At 40.7% G+C, this 19,354-nt stretch overlaps 1 protein-coding gene across 18 annotated transcripts in view; it reads left to right on the forward strand.

The window, feature by feature from the left end:
* SORBS2 (sorbin and SH3 domain containing 2) overlaps positions 1-19,354 on the forward strand; it is a 209,601-nt gene that overhangs the window by 137,454 nt on the left and 52,793 nt on the right. For 16 of the 18 annotated variants that reach the window (XM_059156079.1, XM_059156085.1, XM_059156078.1 and 13 more), the window contains 6 exons: positions 2,260-2,398; positions 5,741-5,913; positions 10,730-10,796; positions 11,902-11,946; positions 14,995-15,184; positions 17,117-17,231. In XM_059156079.1, coding sequence (XP_059012062.1) covers positions 2,260-2,398; positions 5,741-5,913; positions 10,730-10,796; positions 11,902-11,946; positions 14,995-15,184; positions 17,117-17,231 — 729 coding nt within the window. The remainder of the gene's footprint in view (positions 1-2,259; positions 2,399-5,740; positions 5,914-10,729; positions 10,797-11,901; positions 11,947-14,994; positions 15,185-17,116; positions 17,232-19,354) is intronic. The other 2 variants (XM_059156095.1, XM_059156094.1) reach the window with 1 other exon arrangement.

Consider the following 19,354-nt stretch of genomic DNA (forward strand, 5'->3'; position numbering starts at 1 on the left):
AACAAAATTTGGTACATAGTTTTCTATATTGTCTCAAGGTCATAAACCTGAAAATTTCATGCAGAGGGAAATATTATAAGCCATATGTTTTTCAAGATTGCAATTACAGAAGACAAAAGATACTTTTTAATATCTTTTTTAAGTATTTAACAATACTTTAGATGGAGTTTCGTATTCATTCAATGGCTGCATGTAAAACTTGGCTGTCAAAAGTTCCAGTTAGTGACTGGGCTACAGAAAAACAAAAACAAAAACAAAACAAAACAAAAAAACCCACACACACAAAACTTAAAAACTCCCTTTCCAGGACACACCCCACCAGTCACTACAGCCAGGAGCTCAGCAGGCTGGGCTCTCCTCATCTTTCCCTGTGTTTTCAATAGTTCTTCACTTTTAAATCTTCAAAGAACAGTAGGGCCTTAGACCAAAAATACAGAATAGTGATATTATATTAATTTGTATACTAACCGATTCAATCTGGTATTTTTAAGACTCTTCAGGAGCCTGAAATGCATACATATAGTCTTGTGGGCACAATCAAAGCTAACTGTAACTGAACTTGGTTTCGAGTTACAATTGAAATTGTACCTCCGTTCTCCAAGAGATGATTTTCCTAGTAATTATTTCAGTCTAACAATAAAGTATTTTCTAAAATTCTAAAGGTATTATTTCATCAGCAAACTCCTACCTGGTTTAATGAATGAAAACCCAAGTCTATTTGCAGGATTTATTATTTTTTTTTAACCCATAATCAATGTTACTGACAATATCAAAACAGGATTCAAGGCAATTTTCCTATGTTTAGTAACAAAGTAACACGATGGTTTTTCACAAGAATTCTCCTGCTTTTAACACTCGCTGTAACACCTTATAACAATAGGATTGGGATTACGTTTACAAAACAACCAAACTGATTCAGGCAAGGTGGCAAAAATATTCTCAAGTAATCCATCAAAATTACAGACAGCTCTGAAGCGTTTGGGGTAGGTCAGGGCCTCCCGTCGTTTGAATGTCCAGGGCTCTTCAGGGAGCAGACCTATAAGACATGGTGGCTTCTGACAAGAGAGTGGTTTCTGGAACAGCTTAGAGAAGTACGCAATCAGTAAGCACCATCATTACAATGGAATGCTGATTGTGGATGTGGTACGTCTACGAAACAGTGAAATTAGATCAACTCTTGGTCCTTTCAAAAGATCTGCTTTAAAGTGAAAAATCATGGAAATATGCAATTAATTGACTACCTCCATTTCAGGCCTGTATTTTAGAAGTTGAAACTGTTTTAAAATAAGTAGAAAAAGTTCACAAATGGTGTTTTTTACCTAGGGGCATAAGTGTGTCTGTGTGTATTCAGCCATAAGGTATTTTAACCAAACGCTCTCACTAATGTTTCGGCTCATTCGCATGCGTTATGTGATCTCCACCATGCCATGTGCTGTGTTATGGATAGACAGGCATCCTTAACAGGGGTGAGCTCAACTTCTGAACTTGGTTGATCCAATTCAAACACAATATATATCTATTGAATGTCTACGATGTTATTAGCCGAGGTTGAATGCATAGAAGCATATATATGACTCTCCGACAAGTATCTTGAGATATCCCAGGAGATATAGAATCCTCAGAGATTAAAGCAATCAAAATAATAAGTTATTAAGAATCCAAAAAGAGGCCTATCAAGTGCTAAATGAGTTTGGAACAGGGAGAAGCCAGTGGCTTAGCAGAAAAGCTTGATTCTTCTAGAATAGATTGCTTCATGAGACATAAGCCCAAACAGTTGTGTTCCTTATGTTATCCCTTTGCCTAGAAACACCCATTCACTAGAGGATAGCCCTAAGTCTGAGAACCAGTGCCCTTCTTCCTGTCCAAGAAGATTCCTTTAAAATCCCTCACGCAGAGCAGAATTAACAATGTTCTGACCACTCATCAGGACCACAAAAGCCAATTCACCCCCTATTTTATTTTATATTGACTCCCACAGATGCTTTTAGCATCTCTTGTTGGTAGAGGGGCACGCCCACTGGCCAGCTGCTTCTGTTCTTCCTACTTACCTCCTGTGCCCTCTGACACATAAGACAGTGATTTCAGAAATAAAGGAAGATAGAGAGGACATTGAAAAAGTCTCTAGACATCAGTTTTCTAAGTAAATAAAGTTTGACAGCTGACTACTGTCGTAAGAGTGAAGTCTCTTATTGTCGTCTAAAGCGATGGTGTTAACAGCGGACTGGGTGCTATAACAGGATGTCTTTGCTCTTTTCTCAGAGCCAGATAACAGTGAATGGAAACTCTGGAGGTGCTGTGAATCCAATGAGTTACTATCAAAGGCCGTTTTCCCCTTCAGCTTACTCTCTCCCAGGCTCGCTCAATTCAAGCATTATCATGCAGCATGGCCGCTCACTGGGTGAGTCACTTGATAGCCCTGATTTCCATGACAACTTCAACACAACAAGTACAAACCACACGGGAAGATACCAGAGCAACTTTTCTAAAAAGGAGCAAGAGATATTCAACAATCCACTATTTAATGACCCTCTCCTAGGGGAGGAATCAAGAGCAGAGGATTCAACACCAGAGGACATAGGCATCCAGGGATCCCAAGACGATGGCTGCTTCTCCCTCTGAGGCTATTAAGTGTTCGGGGTTTGGGGTAGAAAGAAAAAGGGGGCCAGTTAGGCAGGAGAGTTCACACGACCAGAACATTTGCGTAGCACATGTCCACGGATGGGAAATCCCCTCCATGTTCAAGATAGCCTGTTCTTTTGTGAAAAAGCTTTCATTGCTGAAAATGGTGTTGGGATTTGTAGAGAATTGTTGAATAATTAAAATAGTCTAAAAAGGGGACAGGCTGCCTCACCAAACAGTAAACAGTAAACCACTGCCTCACAGAGTAACGGCTCCTTGAGCTGAGACCAGAAGACCATCAATCAGGGACAGGCGTTCCTTTCAATAATGATCCCTGAATTTTTTAGAGAGTTCTTAATCCTTCGAAAAATTTAGAATTCGATGAATGAGAGCTGTCCTCCAGGAAAAAAAAAATTTGTATTTGTTCGTAAAAAAAAGTTGAAAGTCTGTAATTTCATGGGGCTTGGGACCTCTTTGAAGCCTCCTGGATAAGAACTGGTACCATATAATGACAAACATTTTTATGTGGCAAAATATATTAGAACTATTTAGAAAATAACAGAAGTATTTCTTAGTTTTTAAAAACATTAAACCCAAACAAAAAACCACCCAACACAAATCACTACAAATCAAACCACCACCAAAATCAACACAATCACACAAATCACACAACAAACATTCCAAGATCAAGAGCAAATCACCAATCACTCATGAAATGCTTCAGAGGCATAACGAGCACCAATCCACTGAGAAAGCTTCAGATTGGCAAATGATCCAGGCAGGAGGAAGGTGTGCAAGTGAGCCAGCTACACACCTCTCAGGAAATCAGGACAGGACCAATGCTCTGGGCACCACCAACCAACGACAGAAAGAAAGTCGAACACAGGGCTTTCACTCCCATTTCTTCATTAACAACAGCAGACCTTCATCCTCCCCAGCACTGTTTGCTGAAAGACGGGATGCCATCGGCTTACTCAGGACCACTGCAGATCTCAGCTTCTGTGGTCCACAAAACCTCTGTAGCACTTACGTGGAGCCCTGAGACTCATTAAAGAAAAATCTAAATATACCTGTGCCTTCTCTAATACTGCTCCTGGGGATCATCTGTAAATCTTAGAATGATGTTCTTTTAAAGTGTAAGGAAGTAGAATGCCCTTGTGCCTGGATGTTTCCCTTAAACCATCAGTCCCTGGTGCAGGATTATGATGGGAATCTCTTATACGTAGATTTTTTTTTTTTTTTTTACAGAGCTATGCATTATCACAGATCTATAGTAAAATTACAAGTTATTCTAGGCCCTGATGTTCTCCCAAATAATTATTATCCGTTTGACTCTCTGTCCTCATTACCTGTCTTTAAAAACACAACTTTGTCCCTTTCACCACAAGAAACAAAATATATAAATACTCGAATGCAGATAGGCTTTGATATTAGAATGTATCAATGGGCAGACTCACATACAAACCATACTACATGGAAAGAAATTCCCTCTATAAACACACTGGAACAGATACCCATCTCCCAGTGCTGAGTTAGGTCCTGAGGAGAGTGTAGAAATCTATCCTGCCTTAGAGAAACTTTATATTGAGTTGAGGGCAAAAAGATGACAAAAATGAGAGTGAGTGGACCTATGAAAGACAAATGAAATAAATAATAGGCTAAACTTGTATTAGCTTGTGAACTGTGTGTGAAGACAGAGTTAATACTGTTTGCTGGGGCTAGGATTTTGCACAAATGAGGTGCTCAAAAAGTATTTGTTGTTTATTTGAAATACCATCTTCAAAGTTCCCAACTCAAATCCTTTTGGGAATTAAGTGGGAAATCAGAGTCAAAGACCACATATGTCTTAATTTGGAGTGGCTTGGAAAAGGCACTGGTTTTACGTACAATGGCAGGTGAAGGCTATTCTTCATCAGAAATGGATCGAAAATGCTTTTCTGTTGCAATTCAACTGAACATAGCCGTCCGTAGTAAGAGTGACAGCAGTTATAAATGTTATCATAGATTTTAGCTTATAGGCATCCTCGCTGGACTTAGCCTTAAAATGATGAGTTAAATCTTTTAAAAATCTTACTTATGGAGTTTTGTATAAATTTGTTACAAAAGCACAGTCATATCTTTTGAGAGGGAGAGAGAGAGAGAGAGAATCGATTAATGCTACTCTGAAACATTAGAACTTTTCCACATCCACATAAAAAGAAACCTTTCTGAGTCTTGTATTAGACAAGCTATGTCAAGAATCATTCTTGCTCACCAAAATTTGGAAGCTTATTATAAAGAAGCAAGAAGTCATATTATCAATTGTACAGAAGGAATGGTAATGATGTTGATCTTCAGGCATATCTGTGAACTAAAAGTAAGTGGACTTTATAGACTTAAAGTCCTCTCTGTTTCTTAGGAAAATATATGAAAAGTTAATAAACATGGCATGAAGTTAGGAACAGGAGAAACCGCTTCTAATTTATAGGCTTAGGACAATTTTTCAACTAGGGGCAAGAAGTGGGTTTTGGTATTTTAAAGTAAAAGCAAAGATATTATGGTCATCGTGACTAGTTAGCTAAACACCAATACCAGTCATTTAAATCATTTATTTAATCCATAAGCTTTCACATCTAAGAATAGGATCGGAGGTGAAGATTTCTTAATGTGATTTTTGTTTTTATTTTTACGAAATTGCTGCTGTATACTCGACAGTCCTGTCTCTTATTCTCAGGACATTTCAGCACTTTTAAGTACCAGCGGTCAGCAGTTTCACAAAAATAGTATGAACGTCTCAGTTTCTGCCTCCTCATCTATAAAGCGGACCCCTCCCCCCAACAGAGCAGAAGGATAAGACGACGTCATGCAGGTGCTTTCTTAGCACAATGGCCGCTCCACAGTCGCATGGTCTTCCAGCAAGTCCTATTCTCCCCTTCCCCCTTCGACGAGGACCTTGTTGTTGAGCTGGGGTACCTACCTGCAGGCAGGCAACAGACAGCTCGCATGTAAGGGAAACGGGTTCAAAGAGACAGTGATGGCGACAGGTTCTGTGTTACAGTTGCCGTCAATGCACAAGAGGCACCATCAAGTCCTGATTCGTCGTGCGAGCGATACATTGTGTCTCCCCACACTGTCTCCGCAGACTCCGCAGAGTCGTATCCCCAGCACGCGCAGTCCCTGGACGGCACCATGGGCAGCTCCATCCCACTGTACAGGTCCTCGGAGGAGGAGAAGAGGGTGACGGTCATCAAAGCCCCACACTACCCGGGGATCGGGCCCGTGGATGAATCCGGAATCCCCACAGCAATTAGAACGGTAGGAAATGCCCGGGTGCACGTTGTTGCGGGGCTGGGCACGGAGGCTACAAAGGATGGACTGTCCACGGCTTGGTGCATTCCCCTGTTCTTATGTAATGAGGGTGGCCCTCTGGGCCCTCTGAGTGCTTGTGACTATTATGCTGTGTGTGGCTGAGAAAGAGAAAAAGATCTCATCGATGGAAGCTGATCACACAATCTGTTTTTGCATTTTGATAGAAAATCATGAAAATTGTGATCGTGGGAACTCCCCCCACACCCCCGCAAAAAGAATGTTGTGTTTTGTTTTACCTTTTTCCAAGGAGTGTTAGGGCGATAGAGAGAAAAGAGAAGGAACGAGAAAATGTGAATTCTTTGGCTGCATTGAATTCCCACGTGCATTGCAAATAAACCAGCGATTTGTTTCTTGAAAGGGCTGTGTGTTCCCATCGGAGATCGGGAGCTGTGAATTGGGCATTGGGAGGTGAGATGATTGGAGTGAAGGGAGTTAATGTCATGGAAAGGAAAAACTGAAGAAAAATACACATCTGAGTGTCCCTCCTCAGCTGCGCCTGCTGCGAGCCCTCGGGGATGATAAGTGAAAGTGTTTGGATTTTTTTCTTTTCTTTTTTTTTTTTTTTTTTTAAGTCTTTAAACTCTGCCAAAGCACTACTCAGTGTGTCAGGGCAGCCCCTTCTGGCAAAGCTCAGCAGCAGCTGAGGCGGCTTGCTGACCAGTCTCCTTGCAGAGAAGGTTTGTGCTAGCCACAGAAGGAAGACTCTGGGAGCCAGGATGAGAGCGGCCGCACGCCTGCAGGTGAATCGGGGGGCTGTGCGAGAAGTGGGCGCAGGCTGAATGGAAGCACCTGCACCACCCACCTACCTGGGGGCTCGGGTTGGGGAGGGGTCGGTTGCCAAGAGCTGCTTCCCTGGAATGCAGATCCTGGGGGGCCAAAGACAATCGTGGCTAGAGGAAAAGAATGGGAAAGGGATCAGGAAAAAAGCAGTGGTAAGATTGCCTCTCTCATGTGGGAGTTACACGTTCTAAGAGTTAAAAAATCTGATGAGCCCAAGCATCTGTATTAGAACCGAAAGCCAGAAAGTCAGTCTGTAGGGCAGTTGCTGGGGTTGTAGACTTGCTATGTTCTGGGAACGCTGAATGTGGCTAATTATAAAGTCCTACAAAATCTACGTTAGGACTGATGACTGTCATATTTAAGTAACAGAAAAAGTTTGGGGATGGTCACTAACACTACTATGATGACTACATGTTTCTGGTGATGGCGTTTTGTCATTTGTTTGCCTTTGAAGATTTCTGACTCAAAATGGTTAAATTTGGCTTTTTTTTTTTTTCCTCTCGAAATAATGGAGGGATCCAGTGTCAGACAGGAATGGTGTCCCTGGTTTTGTTTCCTTGACCCTCGGGTCACAGTAGATACACATATTAGATCCCTGGTTCTATGTTGTTACAGATTTCTGTCTGAAAGGATTTCAGTCTGAGATCTCTGGGTGTGTCTTTAACATGATAAATGATATATAAGAAACAACACAAAAAGCTGAACCATTTTTTTATCCATAAGACATAATTTTAGTACATAGCAAGGACTTCCTTGTTAGTTTTCAAAAGAAAAAAAAAAGCAGACATCATAGATGGTTAGTGAAAATCAAGGAGTATTAAAAGTCTATATTGTCTATCTACTTGCAAATCAAAAGCATGTTTAGATATGCACAAGCAAATACATGTACTAAAGCTTTGATGTTAGTTTTTGTTCTAAAGAGTAGAAAATAAAATATAAGCAGCCCAGAAGTTCCTTATAAGGAACCAGAATTTTTATATACAGCTGTGCTCTTATTTATGCTTTTAAAACTTTACCAAGAAGGTGCAGGTCTGTGAAGACTCTTATTCTTGGTCCCTATTTTTCAGCCTTGCTGAGCACATCCCCAAGTATAGCTGTGTTTATAAATGTTGAGTCAGGCCATCTCTGAGCCACAGCAGGCCAAGAATCTCCAAGGTTGTTTTTTCTTTCTCATCCGTGTAGAGAGTAATGATGATCAGACTCAAATTGCTACACATGGAATTCTGCTCGGTGTATCCACCAAAGGCAGTGCTGTCTCAGTGTATCATGTTATGGTCTCATTTTAGACAGCCAGCCTATACCAAGGAAACAGAATTTTGTAAAGTAAACTAGAAACTCTAGAAAGCCAAAAGTCAACAAATGTACCTTTGAGTGATTTAAATGAAGGCTCCTCAGTCTGCCTTCTCTCATGTGACCTGGGACGTCTGTGTTAGCCTTTTACTACCATTCTTCACCACAACAAAAATCACTAGGGTTCAGGTCCCAGGAGGCTGTCTAATTAAAGCCGGCTAGTTAAGTGAAATACAAGATTCTTTTCTTCTAGTTCAAATATAACACCGTGTGAGCCCTTTCAAAGCTCGAGAGGGGCAAAAATAGAATAGAATCACTGGATACTCGTGTGTAGAAAATATGTGTCCTTTCCCTTTTTGGAAGTCTCTGCCTGATACATCAATGTAGAGCTCTGATACTTTGTAAGCTGTGGCAATGTAAAACGCAGATGGATTCTGCCAAGATTATAGAAAACAACCAAATAGTGAATTGCTAGTAGTTAACTGTCCATGTAAAATAACCCTGAAGGACATATATGAAAGTAAACATCCGTAAATGTGAGTAGACTTCCATATACTTCATCTCCGCATTAGCCATAATATGTCTATGACGTCATTTATTAAAGAAACTTCAAATGCTTGGAGTGCCTCTTTTAGAAAGGGACAGAGAGTTTTAGTATTGCCTTATACCAGTTTCCTATTCTTTGCCAACCAGTTGGGCACTTCCTGGCATCTCTGTGCTCACCATATAAAGCTAGCAGATGGCAGAACCGAGCTCCTGCCTGATCCATGCCCTCCAGCAAGTGAAGGAAAAAATTCCTGTCTGTCAAGATGCATTGCCATATACAGTGATACAACTTACTTATTCGATTTCCTTGTTGCTATTGCTTGTGTCCAGGTATGGCTGGGAAACGTGTGTCCACGAAGTGATATCTTATTATCTGGTGCTAAATGCCTAAAGGAAATAGAGCTTAATGAAAGAGAAATTGATCTTTTAGGAACATGTCCCTTAAAGATACATGTTTAGCTACTGCCAGCAAATATTAACTAGACACCTGATTCAACACTGCCCCCCTCCCACCAACTCCCACCACTCCAATATAAAGTCAATCAACAGTGTCCTCACTTTTCCCATTGTATAAAAGAGCCTTGGGACGCATGCGTGGCTCAGTTGGTTAAGCTGCTACCTTCAGCTCAGGTCATGATCTGGTATCCTGGGATCGAGTCCCGCAGCAGGCTCCTTGTCCAGCAGGGAGCCTGCTTCTCTGCCTCTGCCTGCCACTCTGCCTGCTTGTTCTCTCTCTGACAAATATATAAATACAAATATTAAAAAAAAAAAGAGAGAGACTTGAATGAATAAGGGGGTGACTCCTAACAAAGTCAAGTAGCTCTTAATGTTAATCTATATTTATGGCGATTATCAGAACTATATATTCTTAGAGACGAAAATGAATGTAAATATGGCACCCCCTCAATTTCCAGATGAAAAATGCAATTAGCACATTTCTGAGAAAAAAAATAGGATATAAAATCTATACCAAAGCTCAGTCTAAAAAACTACAAGAATATTTTTGTGGCAGTCCTAACAGAGTATTTTATATCAAGAGAATTGTCTTGGAAAATCTGGTTTATTTATTACCATACACAGAGTGATCGAGTTTCTTGCTGGAGGATGTCTGGATATATTGAGATAAAGATCTTGCTAAGCAAAATCTTTAATTATGATTATAAAGGTAGAGCTCTACTTTCACAGGTGTATAATCAGGTAGGATTCCATCCAATAACCTGGATTCATTCTTTCTTTTATCCTTAAATACGTAATGTTCCTTGAGCACAGCCTATATTCTAGGCATTGTTCTAGGTCTTATTGTATATGTGGCTTCATTCTATTTCCATACAACCCTCTGATGTAGATATAATCTCATCTTAGAAGGGACAAAAATGAGGCCTAAAGCTTACCTGACTGGCCCAAATTCATATTGCTAAGAAGTATAAAACAATAATTAAAGGAAGCGAAATTTGAATCTAGGTTGAGCTGACACTAACTTCTTCTTTCCACTATAGCCCAGTTTCTATCATGCCCAAATCCTGGGCTGTGTAAGGAGCTTCTACTCTCAAGGAATTTATTTAGCTAGGTAAATGTTACATACATTCTATTATCATGTTTAAAAAATTTCAAGATAATATCTACATCTTTTTTAGGTTTGCTGCAGAACTATAGCATATTTTTATTTCTCTAAGCTTAAGCTGATCAGAATACAGTTTGAAAGTCAAAAATATTCCCTAGTTAATTCTAAAAATAATGCTTTGAACAGAACACTCACTAAAAGGTTTTTAAGGATAATGATAATTATCACCAAAAGGAGTTAAGCAAACCATTACAACACCACAACTTTGATTCTGTGAATTTTATATAAATATGTGTGTGCAAATACCAACTATCTAGTGCTGTGCACAGTATGATTTGCAAAAAAAATAAAACCATAGCATATAATATGTCAATTCAGCCTCAATGGGAACAAGGGGTAACATATTTACAAGTCGCAGCCATAACTGGCTACATTACTGGTACTACCATCATGAAATAGACCTTTTATTTTTAATCCCAGAACAGAGATCTGCTACGAGAAAAGATACAGTATAGAAAGAAGAACATTGAGGAACACTGTAGATTTGGAATCCGTTTTTTAACTCCTGGACATTCTCTTTTACAGACAGTTGACAGACCAAAGGACTGGTACAAGACAATGTTTAAGCAAATCCACATGGTGCACAAGCCAGGTATGTATGTTACTGTTTTCTGATCCGATCCTCCTGGCTGAGGGAGTTCTCCGTCTACTCCTGTAGAGTTCTCGTCCGCATAGACTCTTAACAGCCTAGCAACACCACGGCCCTCCCTCTTTCCTCTGCTCCTTCTGTCACCCTCCAATCACAGACACCTGTGCTCCTGCCTCACTCCTGAGCTGCCAAGAAGCCTCTCATTAGGTGACCCTTGGAGGGCTGCCTGGCGCTCTGCTCCCTCGCTCCTTCCCTGTCCACCATCTGCAGCGAGTTGTGTGGCCCGGTGGGTGCATAAACAGACTCATTGCTCCTCTGTCCACACATGTCATCTTCTTTTGGAGAGAGTGAGCAGAGGTGCGCGATTCAGAAGAGAAAGCTGCCTAAAGAAGGGAGGAAAAGGCATTGACCTTGTATGCTGGGGAGAGGGCTGCCGGAGCAAATAGGTCACAGATAAGCCAGGGCAAACTTCAGAAGCCAGCAACAAAACAATATTAGAAACATTTTTATAATGGCATAATGAACTAGGCAAAAGACATTGATTTTCTTTCTTTCTTTCTTTCTTTTTAAGATTTATTTACTTATTTATTTGACCGAGAGAGAATGAGAGAGAGAGAGCTCGAGAGAGCTCCCAAGCAGGGGGGAGGAGCAGAGGGAGAGGGAAAAGCAGACTCCTCATCGAGCAGGGAGCCCGATGTGGGACTCGGACCCTGAGATCATGACCTGAGCCGAAGGCAGAGTCCTTTTTTTTTTTTTTTTTTTTTAAGATTTATTTATTTGTTTGACAGAGAGAGATCACAGGTAGACAGAGAGTCAGGCAGAGAGAGAGGGGGTAGCAGGCTCCCTGCTCAGCAAAAAGCCTGACACTGGGCTGGATCCCAGGACCAAGAGACCATGACCTGAGCTGAAGGCAGAGGCTTAACCCACTAAGCCACCCAGGCGTCCCCGAAGGCAGAGTCTGAACCGGTGGAGCCACCCAGGCACCAAGCACCCAATACACTGGTTTTCGACCAGATTTTTGTTTGTTTGTTTCTCTGAAGTTCTACTGTCTTGTTATGATATGGTGACCGAATCTGTATTACCATAATATTTATGTTTCATTTTCTAGATGATGACACAGACATGTATAATACTCCTTATACATATAACGCAGGTAGGACGGGTTTCCTTGCTGAACGATGAATGCTATATGCTCGGCAATGCTTGGAAGCACTCACACTCACTTTTTCACCCATTTGAGCCGCATGTTTTCAGTTTGTACAATCAAGAGGTTGCTGGTTTTCTTTTCTCAAAGCATGCATGACCCGAGGATCGATCTTTTCTCATGGAAATGAGAACTAATACTGTTTTCTCTCATTCATTCTCACTGTCATTTTATCCTGGGCCTCAGGAATGTTTAACCCAAGTCTGAAGGACAGCGTGAAAGAACACGCTGTCACTAGGGTATGAAGTCAGATAAAGATCTCCTTTTATCAGCAGCAAGCGTGGTCACAATTGCGTAAGATCGTTCAAACACACTTCACAAAAAACAAGTCCGGCAAAGTATTCTGTGACTTTGTCCCTGCTTGTGCTCCCAAAATGCAAACATTCATTGAAGGGTTTTTTTTTTTTTTTAAATCCCACTCTGCGGGGCCACTTTCCTGATGCGGAGTTGCCAACCATCCTGATGATACCCCCGCAATTCTGGGCGTTTCTCCTTGCGTTTGAGTGCATTGTTGTCGTGTGACTCGGTTGCAGGCTGGAGTGAAGGACCCCTCCAGAATATTTCCCTTTCTCCTAAATGTCACATTAGAGGACCCCATGGAGAGCCTCCTGTTGCCATTCACCCCCAGGCTAGAGACTGTCGCAGAGCCTGGTTTTCCTTTCCTGACATGGGGCTGCTCCCCTCTTCCTCAACGGCAGCAACTTCGCCTCCCTTAGGGGACCCCTTGTCAGCTGCAGAACTGCACAAGACTCTCCCCTCCTTGATGCCGAAAGGCCAGCCCTCAAGCCCCTTAACTGTTAGGGATTCTGCTGACTGGTCTCCAAGAACAAACAGAGAAGAAAAACCGGGCAGAACCAGGTTAGCAAACTGCAAGACCTCTCGGGTTTGGGTCCTCCCTCTTCCAGATGACAAGAGGAAGCCCAGGAAAATGTTTCCCTCAACTTGTATTCCTAGCCACGGTTTCTCCGGACTCACATCCTGGGTTTGGTTTGTTCAAAACAAAACAAAACAAAAACTCGGCCAAGTAAATTTTAGGTATTAGTGGCTTGATTTGACGATTCACGAATCTGGCAGCATCCAATCTAGCAGATGGAAAGGAGCTCTGGGGAGCTGTACAAAAAGAAAGACTTTTATAGGGCAGAAGGAAACCAAACAAGGAAGCTATACTAGGCCAAAAAACCAAACAACAACAAAAAAAAGTGGGAAGGTGATTGCAAGATTAGTTTTCCTTTTGGGCACGGCAGGTGAGCTCCCTGGTGCTGGTCAGGCAATTCCTGATCATCTGGTTTAAGATTCCGTTTCTAGCAAAGCCAAAACTGTAATTAAGTGTCCATTTGGTGACGTGGGGCTCAGCCTACAGAAGTGACTCCATTTGGGCCCTGTTTTATTTTTCGCAAGCTGTAAAGTTGAAGTTTGATTGTAGAATCTGGGCCAAACAGTAAGTGCAGACATTATCTTTTCTTCCTTTCTTCCTTCTTTTCTCTCTCTCTTTTTAAAGATTCATTTATTTATTTGGGGGGGGGGCACTAGCTGGAGGAGGGGCAAAGGGAGAGGGAGAGAGAGAAGCCTCAGGCAGACTCCCTGCTGAGCAGAGAGCCCAATGGAGGGTTCCATCCCATGACCCTGAGATCATGACCTGAGCCAAAATCAAGAGCTGCACACTCAACCACGGGAGCCACCCAGGCATCCCCAGACATTGTCTTTTCATTTGTCACTGCAGTGTGTATGGCCCCTCAGGAGAAGTCGATGAATGAAAATTGACCTGACTCAAAAGATTCAGGAAATTCAGAATTTTTATACTGATTTTTGCTACTGAAATTCTGTATCCTTCAGTAATTAGTAAATTGGACAGTAGTTACATATAACCTCGCAGAGCGCTTAGAGGTGGTTTTGCTGTTTCTTTGGTAGACAAAACAATTGGAACGAGCCTCTTCGCTCTCTACGAACCCTGCGTCCCACCGTGCTCTGTCTCGTCCTTCCTGCCTGTTTTTGTGTTTTGTTTTGTTTTGTTTTCCCTAAGCCATCTCTGCTGCCCACTTCCCCCACGCACCCACCCAAACCAATCCTCCAAGGCTCACTCCAGTGCCATGGGTTCCATAATATCTTCTCTGACCAATCCACCATCTTTTAAAATCTTTAATTTTTAATATGTATTTTCCTCATTTACCCTTTATCATGTTTCCAATTATTTTTTCTTTCTTTCTTTCTTTCTTCCTTCCTTCCTTCCTTCCTTCCTTCCTTCCTTTCTTTCTTTCACAGAGGGAGAGAGAGAGAGAGCACAAGCAGGGGGAGCGACAGGCACAGGGAGAAGCAGGCTCCCTGCTGAGCAAGGAGCCTGATGCGGGGCTCAATCCCAGGACCTTAGGATCATGACCTGAGCTGAAGGCAGATGCTTAAGCAGCTGAGCCACCCAGGCATCCCCCAATTATTTTCAATCACAGTTCTATCCGTGCCCCATTTCCCCAGATCCACTACAAGCTTAAAGGGGATTTTTGTGTCCTTAAGCCTTGCTTAAGGCTTATACACAGCACACGTACAACTTGCTCAATATTTTGTTCAATTACAATTAACATGTCAATGATCACATGTAAGTCAGAACTTTTAAAGTAATAGAAGATATTTGGAAATGGTTCTGGGAACTATTTTGTAAACTTAACTATGTTTTTAGTTTATATTACCCAGGAGAAAATTTTCCTTTGAGCACCTGTAAGTTGATTCCTAATACCAGTCTGAATTATTACTAATTTCAAAATGATTGTTGAAGATTCACCGTAATCAGTCATTGTGTACAGAATATATCAATAACAAATTAATATATTAATCATGCTTAATAAATTAATAATATTCATAAATCGATTAAGAAGTACCCCCCAATGCATGCATCATGGATATGCTTACTGATAACAATGTTGTTATTTTGTGGGGTGTAAGTAATTTAATGTGCTTTTAAAATGTTATCTGCTTCTTTTTGTTTTGTCGTGTTGTGTTTCACGACAGGCCTATACAACTCACCCTACAGTGCTCAGTCACATCCTGCGGCAAAGACCCAGACCTACAGACCCCTCTCCAAAAGTCACTCGGACAATGGCACTGATGTCTTTAAGGATGCCGCCTCCCCTGTCCCTCCCCCACATGTTCCTCCTCCTCCTCCTCCACTTCGGCCAAGAGATCGATCTTCAACAGAAAAGTAAGACATTTCCCCCCGAAGTAGCTTATCCTCAGTTTAGTATAGAAGTAAGACCATCTGGCAGGAGACTCTAGCAGGAGACTTGGTGCTTACATTACGGAGATGCTAGGCACAGAACCTCCGAGAGCGCATGCGCCCTGTTGACCTCCTCTGGTGCGACTGTGGCAAACAGAATCTTGATTCATAATCTCATAATCCCCTAGGTTTGAAGTAACATGAGCACAGTCTTTTTGATCAATAAATGTATATAAAAAGACGAATAAGTAGAATTAATTGACACTTACTTCCTTTGACATTGCATGTCAGAAACTCTGAGGTTAATTTTCATTTTCCTCAGATTTGAAATGTTAGGTCTATTAATGATTTACAGTTTCCCCTCTGGTACACAACAGTCTCTTTTTGAAACCAGGCAAGGTTAGTCATAAATAATATATAAGGCAGTAGTTAGTGTCTATTTGTGACTCATTTCTACCAGCTTTTCAAGATGATACTAATTTTCATTGCTCCACTAAATTTTTTATAGGAACTATTCACACAAAAATAAAAATTTATAAACACACTTTCACTGTGTAATTTTTATTAAGATGATGACTAATCTACTTATAGGTAACCTTTGTTGAGAGCTCACTATGCTAAGTACTTTCCCTCTATTATGTCATTTAATTCTGAGAATGACCCAATATGTTCTATTTTAAACCCATTTTAGAGAGAAGAAACTGTGGCTTAGGAATTAAAGTAAATTTCTCAGCTCCCACAGCTCATATGTCCAAGCCAGGATTCAAACTCAGCTCTTTCTAAAGCCCATGCGATTCTGGCAATTAAGGACAATTTAAGAATCATTCAACATTAATACTAATTCTTAAGCATCCACCTATCCTATTCATCCCATAAATACTATATTTATCTCACTGTACCATTAAGAGTAACTGATGAGTATAGAGGATACAAGATACTATGAAACAGACACACATCACGTGTGAAGAGGTCCTCACTTTAATCTCCTCATGATAAACTGTATGTTTATAAGTGTGACACCCTAAATTTGAGAAATAATTGTCTATACACAAAACAGCATCCCTGCTATTAAAAATGAACCCAAATTAACTCAAATTTAAATGTATTATTTGCCCTATGCTTAGTAGAAATAAATTTCTCATTAAGAAATATGATCATCACTTAAGATTTTGTAGCTGGCTTCCGTATACATTGTTTTAATAGAAGCCTTCTTTCATTCCGGCTACCTAGAAAAGCTTTACTTCCAAAGTTCTTTGTTGACCTCCTTTTGAAGGATATTAGTTCAGGAAAAAGAGCTGCTTCCAAGGTCTCTTATGCAAGAGGGTGGCTGTCTGAATCCGGTTTTTCAAGGGTAACACCAAAGGAGGCTCTCTGCAGCCACACAGCTTGCTTCTGTGGACGGCAGCCCAAGTGACACTTTTGTACTTTTCCCAAACTGTGACGCCACTTGCAGGATAAATAAGATCAAGCATGGCGTGTACATTACTCCTTGTCACTTTGGATCAAGGATGCCAGGTCACAGAGCGATGAGCTAAACTCACATAACTCAATGGACCATAACCGCCATTTACTCTGACATGAATATACACAGCTGTGATTTGTACACCATCCCCAGGGTTTCCAAGGAGAGTCCTGGCTGCGTGCATTTCTGTATACCCCTGTGTGAGTTACTGAGCCAGCAAGATCATGCATAAAAAAAAAAAAAAGAGGAAAATATAATATGAAATAAAAGAATGGCTTTCCTTAAATCGTTTATATAAAACAACATATACATGTAGTGTTTTTTGCAGATTAACTTTCTATACTGAGATACTTTTTAAAAACCTATGCTAACCTTTGTAAACAGATAGCAAGTGGTTTTCTAGTACCGCTTGAAGCATACAGAATTATTTTTATGTAATTGTTGTTTATTTCTAGGCATGACTGGGATCCTCCAGATAGAAAAGTGGACACAAGAAAATTTCGTTCTGAGCCAAGGAGTATTTTTGAATATGAACCCGGGAAGTCATCCATTCTCCAGCATGAAAGACCAGTAAGCACTTGCACTAAACAGAATGCCAGCTCTCTAGGTTTCTGGGTTCCCAAGCAGACTTGAAGTTTGTATGCTTTAGCAATGTTTGTCGCAAAAGTAATTTATGGATTTGGCGGTGTTTAGAAATCAAGTTGATTTTGTATCATGATTCGTGCCTCTTGTCTGAGAATTAGAGATTCGCTCTCTAATATATTATCCCTACCAACCAAACAGGGGACCCATTTTCATGGAACTATAGCTGTGCCTCATCACAGCCCTGAGCTTAATGTTTTTTAAATTCATAAATGCAATACTTAATTGCTAGTCTACATTGCTAATGAGAAAAGTCATGCATTAGTCTCTCTGATACAAATGGGCCCACAAAGTCCATCCCTTCCACATCGGTTGCTTAATGTTTCTTTGAATTAAGGGGAAATTTCCCAAATGCCTTTCTTTTAAAAAAACACGTTGTTTTAATTGATTCTTATTAAATCTCTCTCAGGTTACCAAGCCTCAAGCTTCCTGATTGTCCATCTAATGGATCAAGATTCTATTTAACTTGGCAGAGGTTTTTCCTAGTTATTTCATCCATGCAAACAAAAAGATACATTAACTTGAAAATAACCACTTGGTTCTTCCAAGTGCAATATAACAAATGGGGTTATTCTCTGGCCCTCTTGGCTTTTATTTTCCCAGTCCCCCTTTCTGAGTCCTCTGCTTTCCCTCCTCGACTGTGCCCTCTGGATCTCTTTGAAACTATAATTCCTTGGCATCTCTATCAAACCTGCATCTAGAGGTCCATCTATAATTTACACTCCTCATTGTCTTAAAAGAATTTTGGGTGCTGTCAGTGAAGAGGAAAAAGTTTTCTTTGTTCACTCCTTTAAGAGTATCCAAGAAAGCACATTATTACATAGAATGCAAGCCCAGCCCTGAAATTTGATTGGAAACCCTTGCCTTACGACACCCAACATGAGCGCCCTTGATTTCATTTTTGAAACCCTGTATTTATGGTTATGTTCTTCAGAAATATGTTCAAAAACCTTATAATCACACAATTCAAACATAACGTTTATGTAAGCTTTCTTTGCCTTTCTTCAAATAACTCTTATCTTTTAGAGTAACAGAACTTTACCAGAAAAACTGAAAGAAAAAAAAAAAAAAGGAACATCACTAGTTTGAAGCCTTAGTGCAAACTTTGAATTCGTTTACCGGCTTGTACAATTGCATATCATCCTTTGAAATTTCTAGTCTGAGAATTGAGTGAACCATGATGTTACCATTGCAAAAAACTGAAAGTAGCAAATAATTCTGCAACATAATGAGCCTCAGATTTAAATGTAAATAATTAAATGATCATTGGTGATCTTCCTGACAATTTATAAGAACGCTGTGATTGTACTGAATGCTTTAGTAGCTGTGGTCTCAGGAAATAGGATGGGTTTTAGAAGCTCCCTCACCAGGATATTTCCATTATTGAGTCATTCAGTAACATTTACTGAGCACCTACTATGTGCCTGATGTTGTATTCGGTGCTGGGACACAGTAGTGACCAAGACACAGACTCCACCTTGAGGAGCTCTGACTCTTTCATTCGATGAGTATGCGAAGCTAGACTTGTATTCTAAGAAGGAGAGAAAGCTCTGGGAGCATGGCATTGCTGGAGATTTGGGTATGGACAGGGCTCTGCAGCCACAGGCAAAAAGAAGTGGAAGGAACCACGAAACCCAGAAAGAAATGAGAATGGGTGTCATATGGAGAAACTGAAAGAACCAACATTTTTATTCCTCCTGAGCAATTTTGCAGGGGGCCAGCGCTATGCAAAAGGATTTGGGCTAGTCATCTATGTCATTTTGGCCTGGCCTTTTTTTATTCTAGGAACAGGCTATCCTCTTTTTTTCTTGTCACCCTGAATTCATTCTCATTGCCTCCCTAAAGCAGAAAAAAAAAAAAAAAAAAAAAAAAGACAAAAGTCTAACTGCACAGTGATATCACAGAGACTACTGTGGTTTCCTTAGGATCCGGGAGCATCTTTAACCCACAAGGTGTAGGAGATGAAGAGCAGATTTGCTAAATGATCGTGGTATAGTAGCAAATGAACAAAACTTGAGGATTTCAAAGGAATGCGCTCTCCTGTCTTTTTA

This window comes from Mustela lutreola, chromosome 18, assembly GCF_030435805.1.
Source record: "Mustela lutreola isolate mMusLut2 chromosome 18, mMusLut2.pri, whole genome shotgun sequence".
NCBI classification, from domain to species: Eukaryota; Metazoa; Chordata; class Mammalia; order Carnivora; family Mustelidae; genus Mustela; species Mustela lutreola.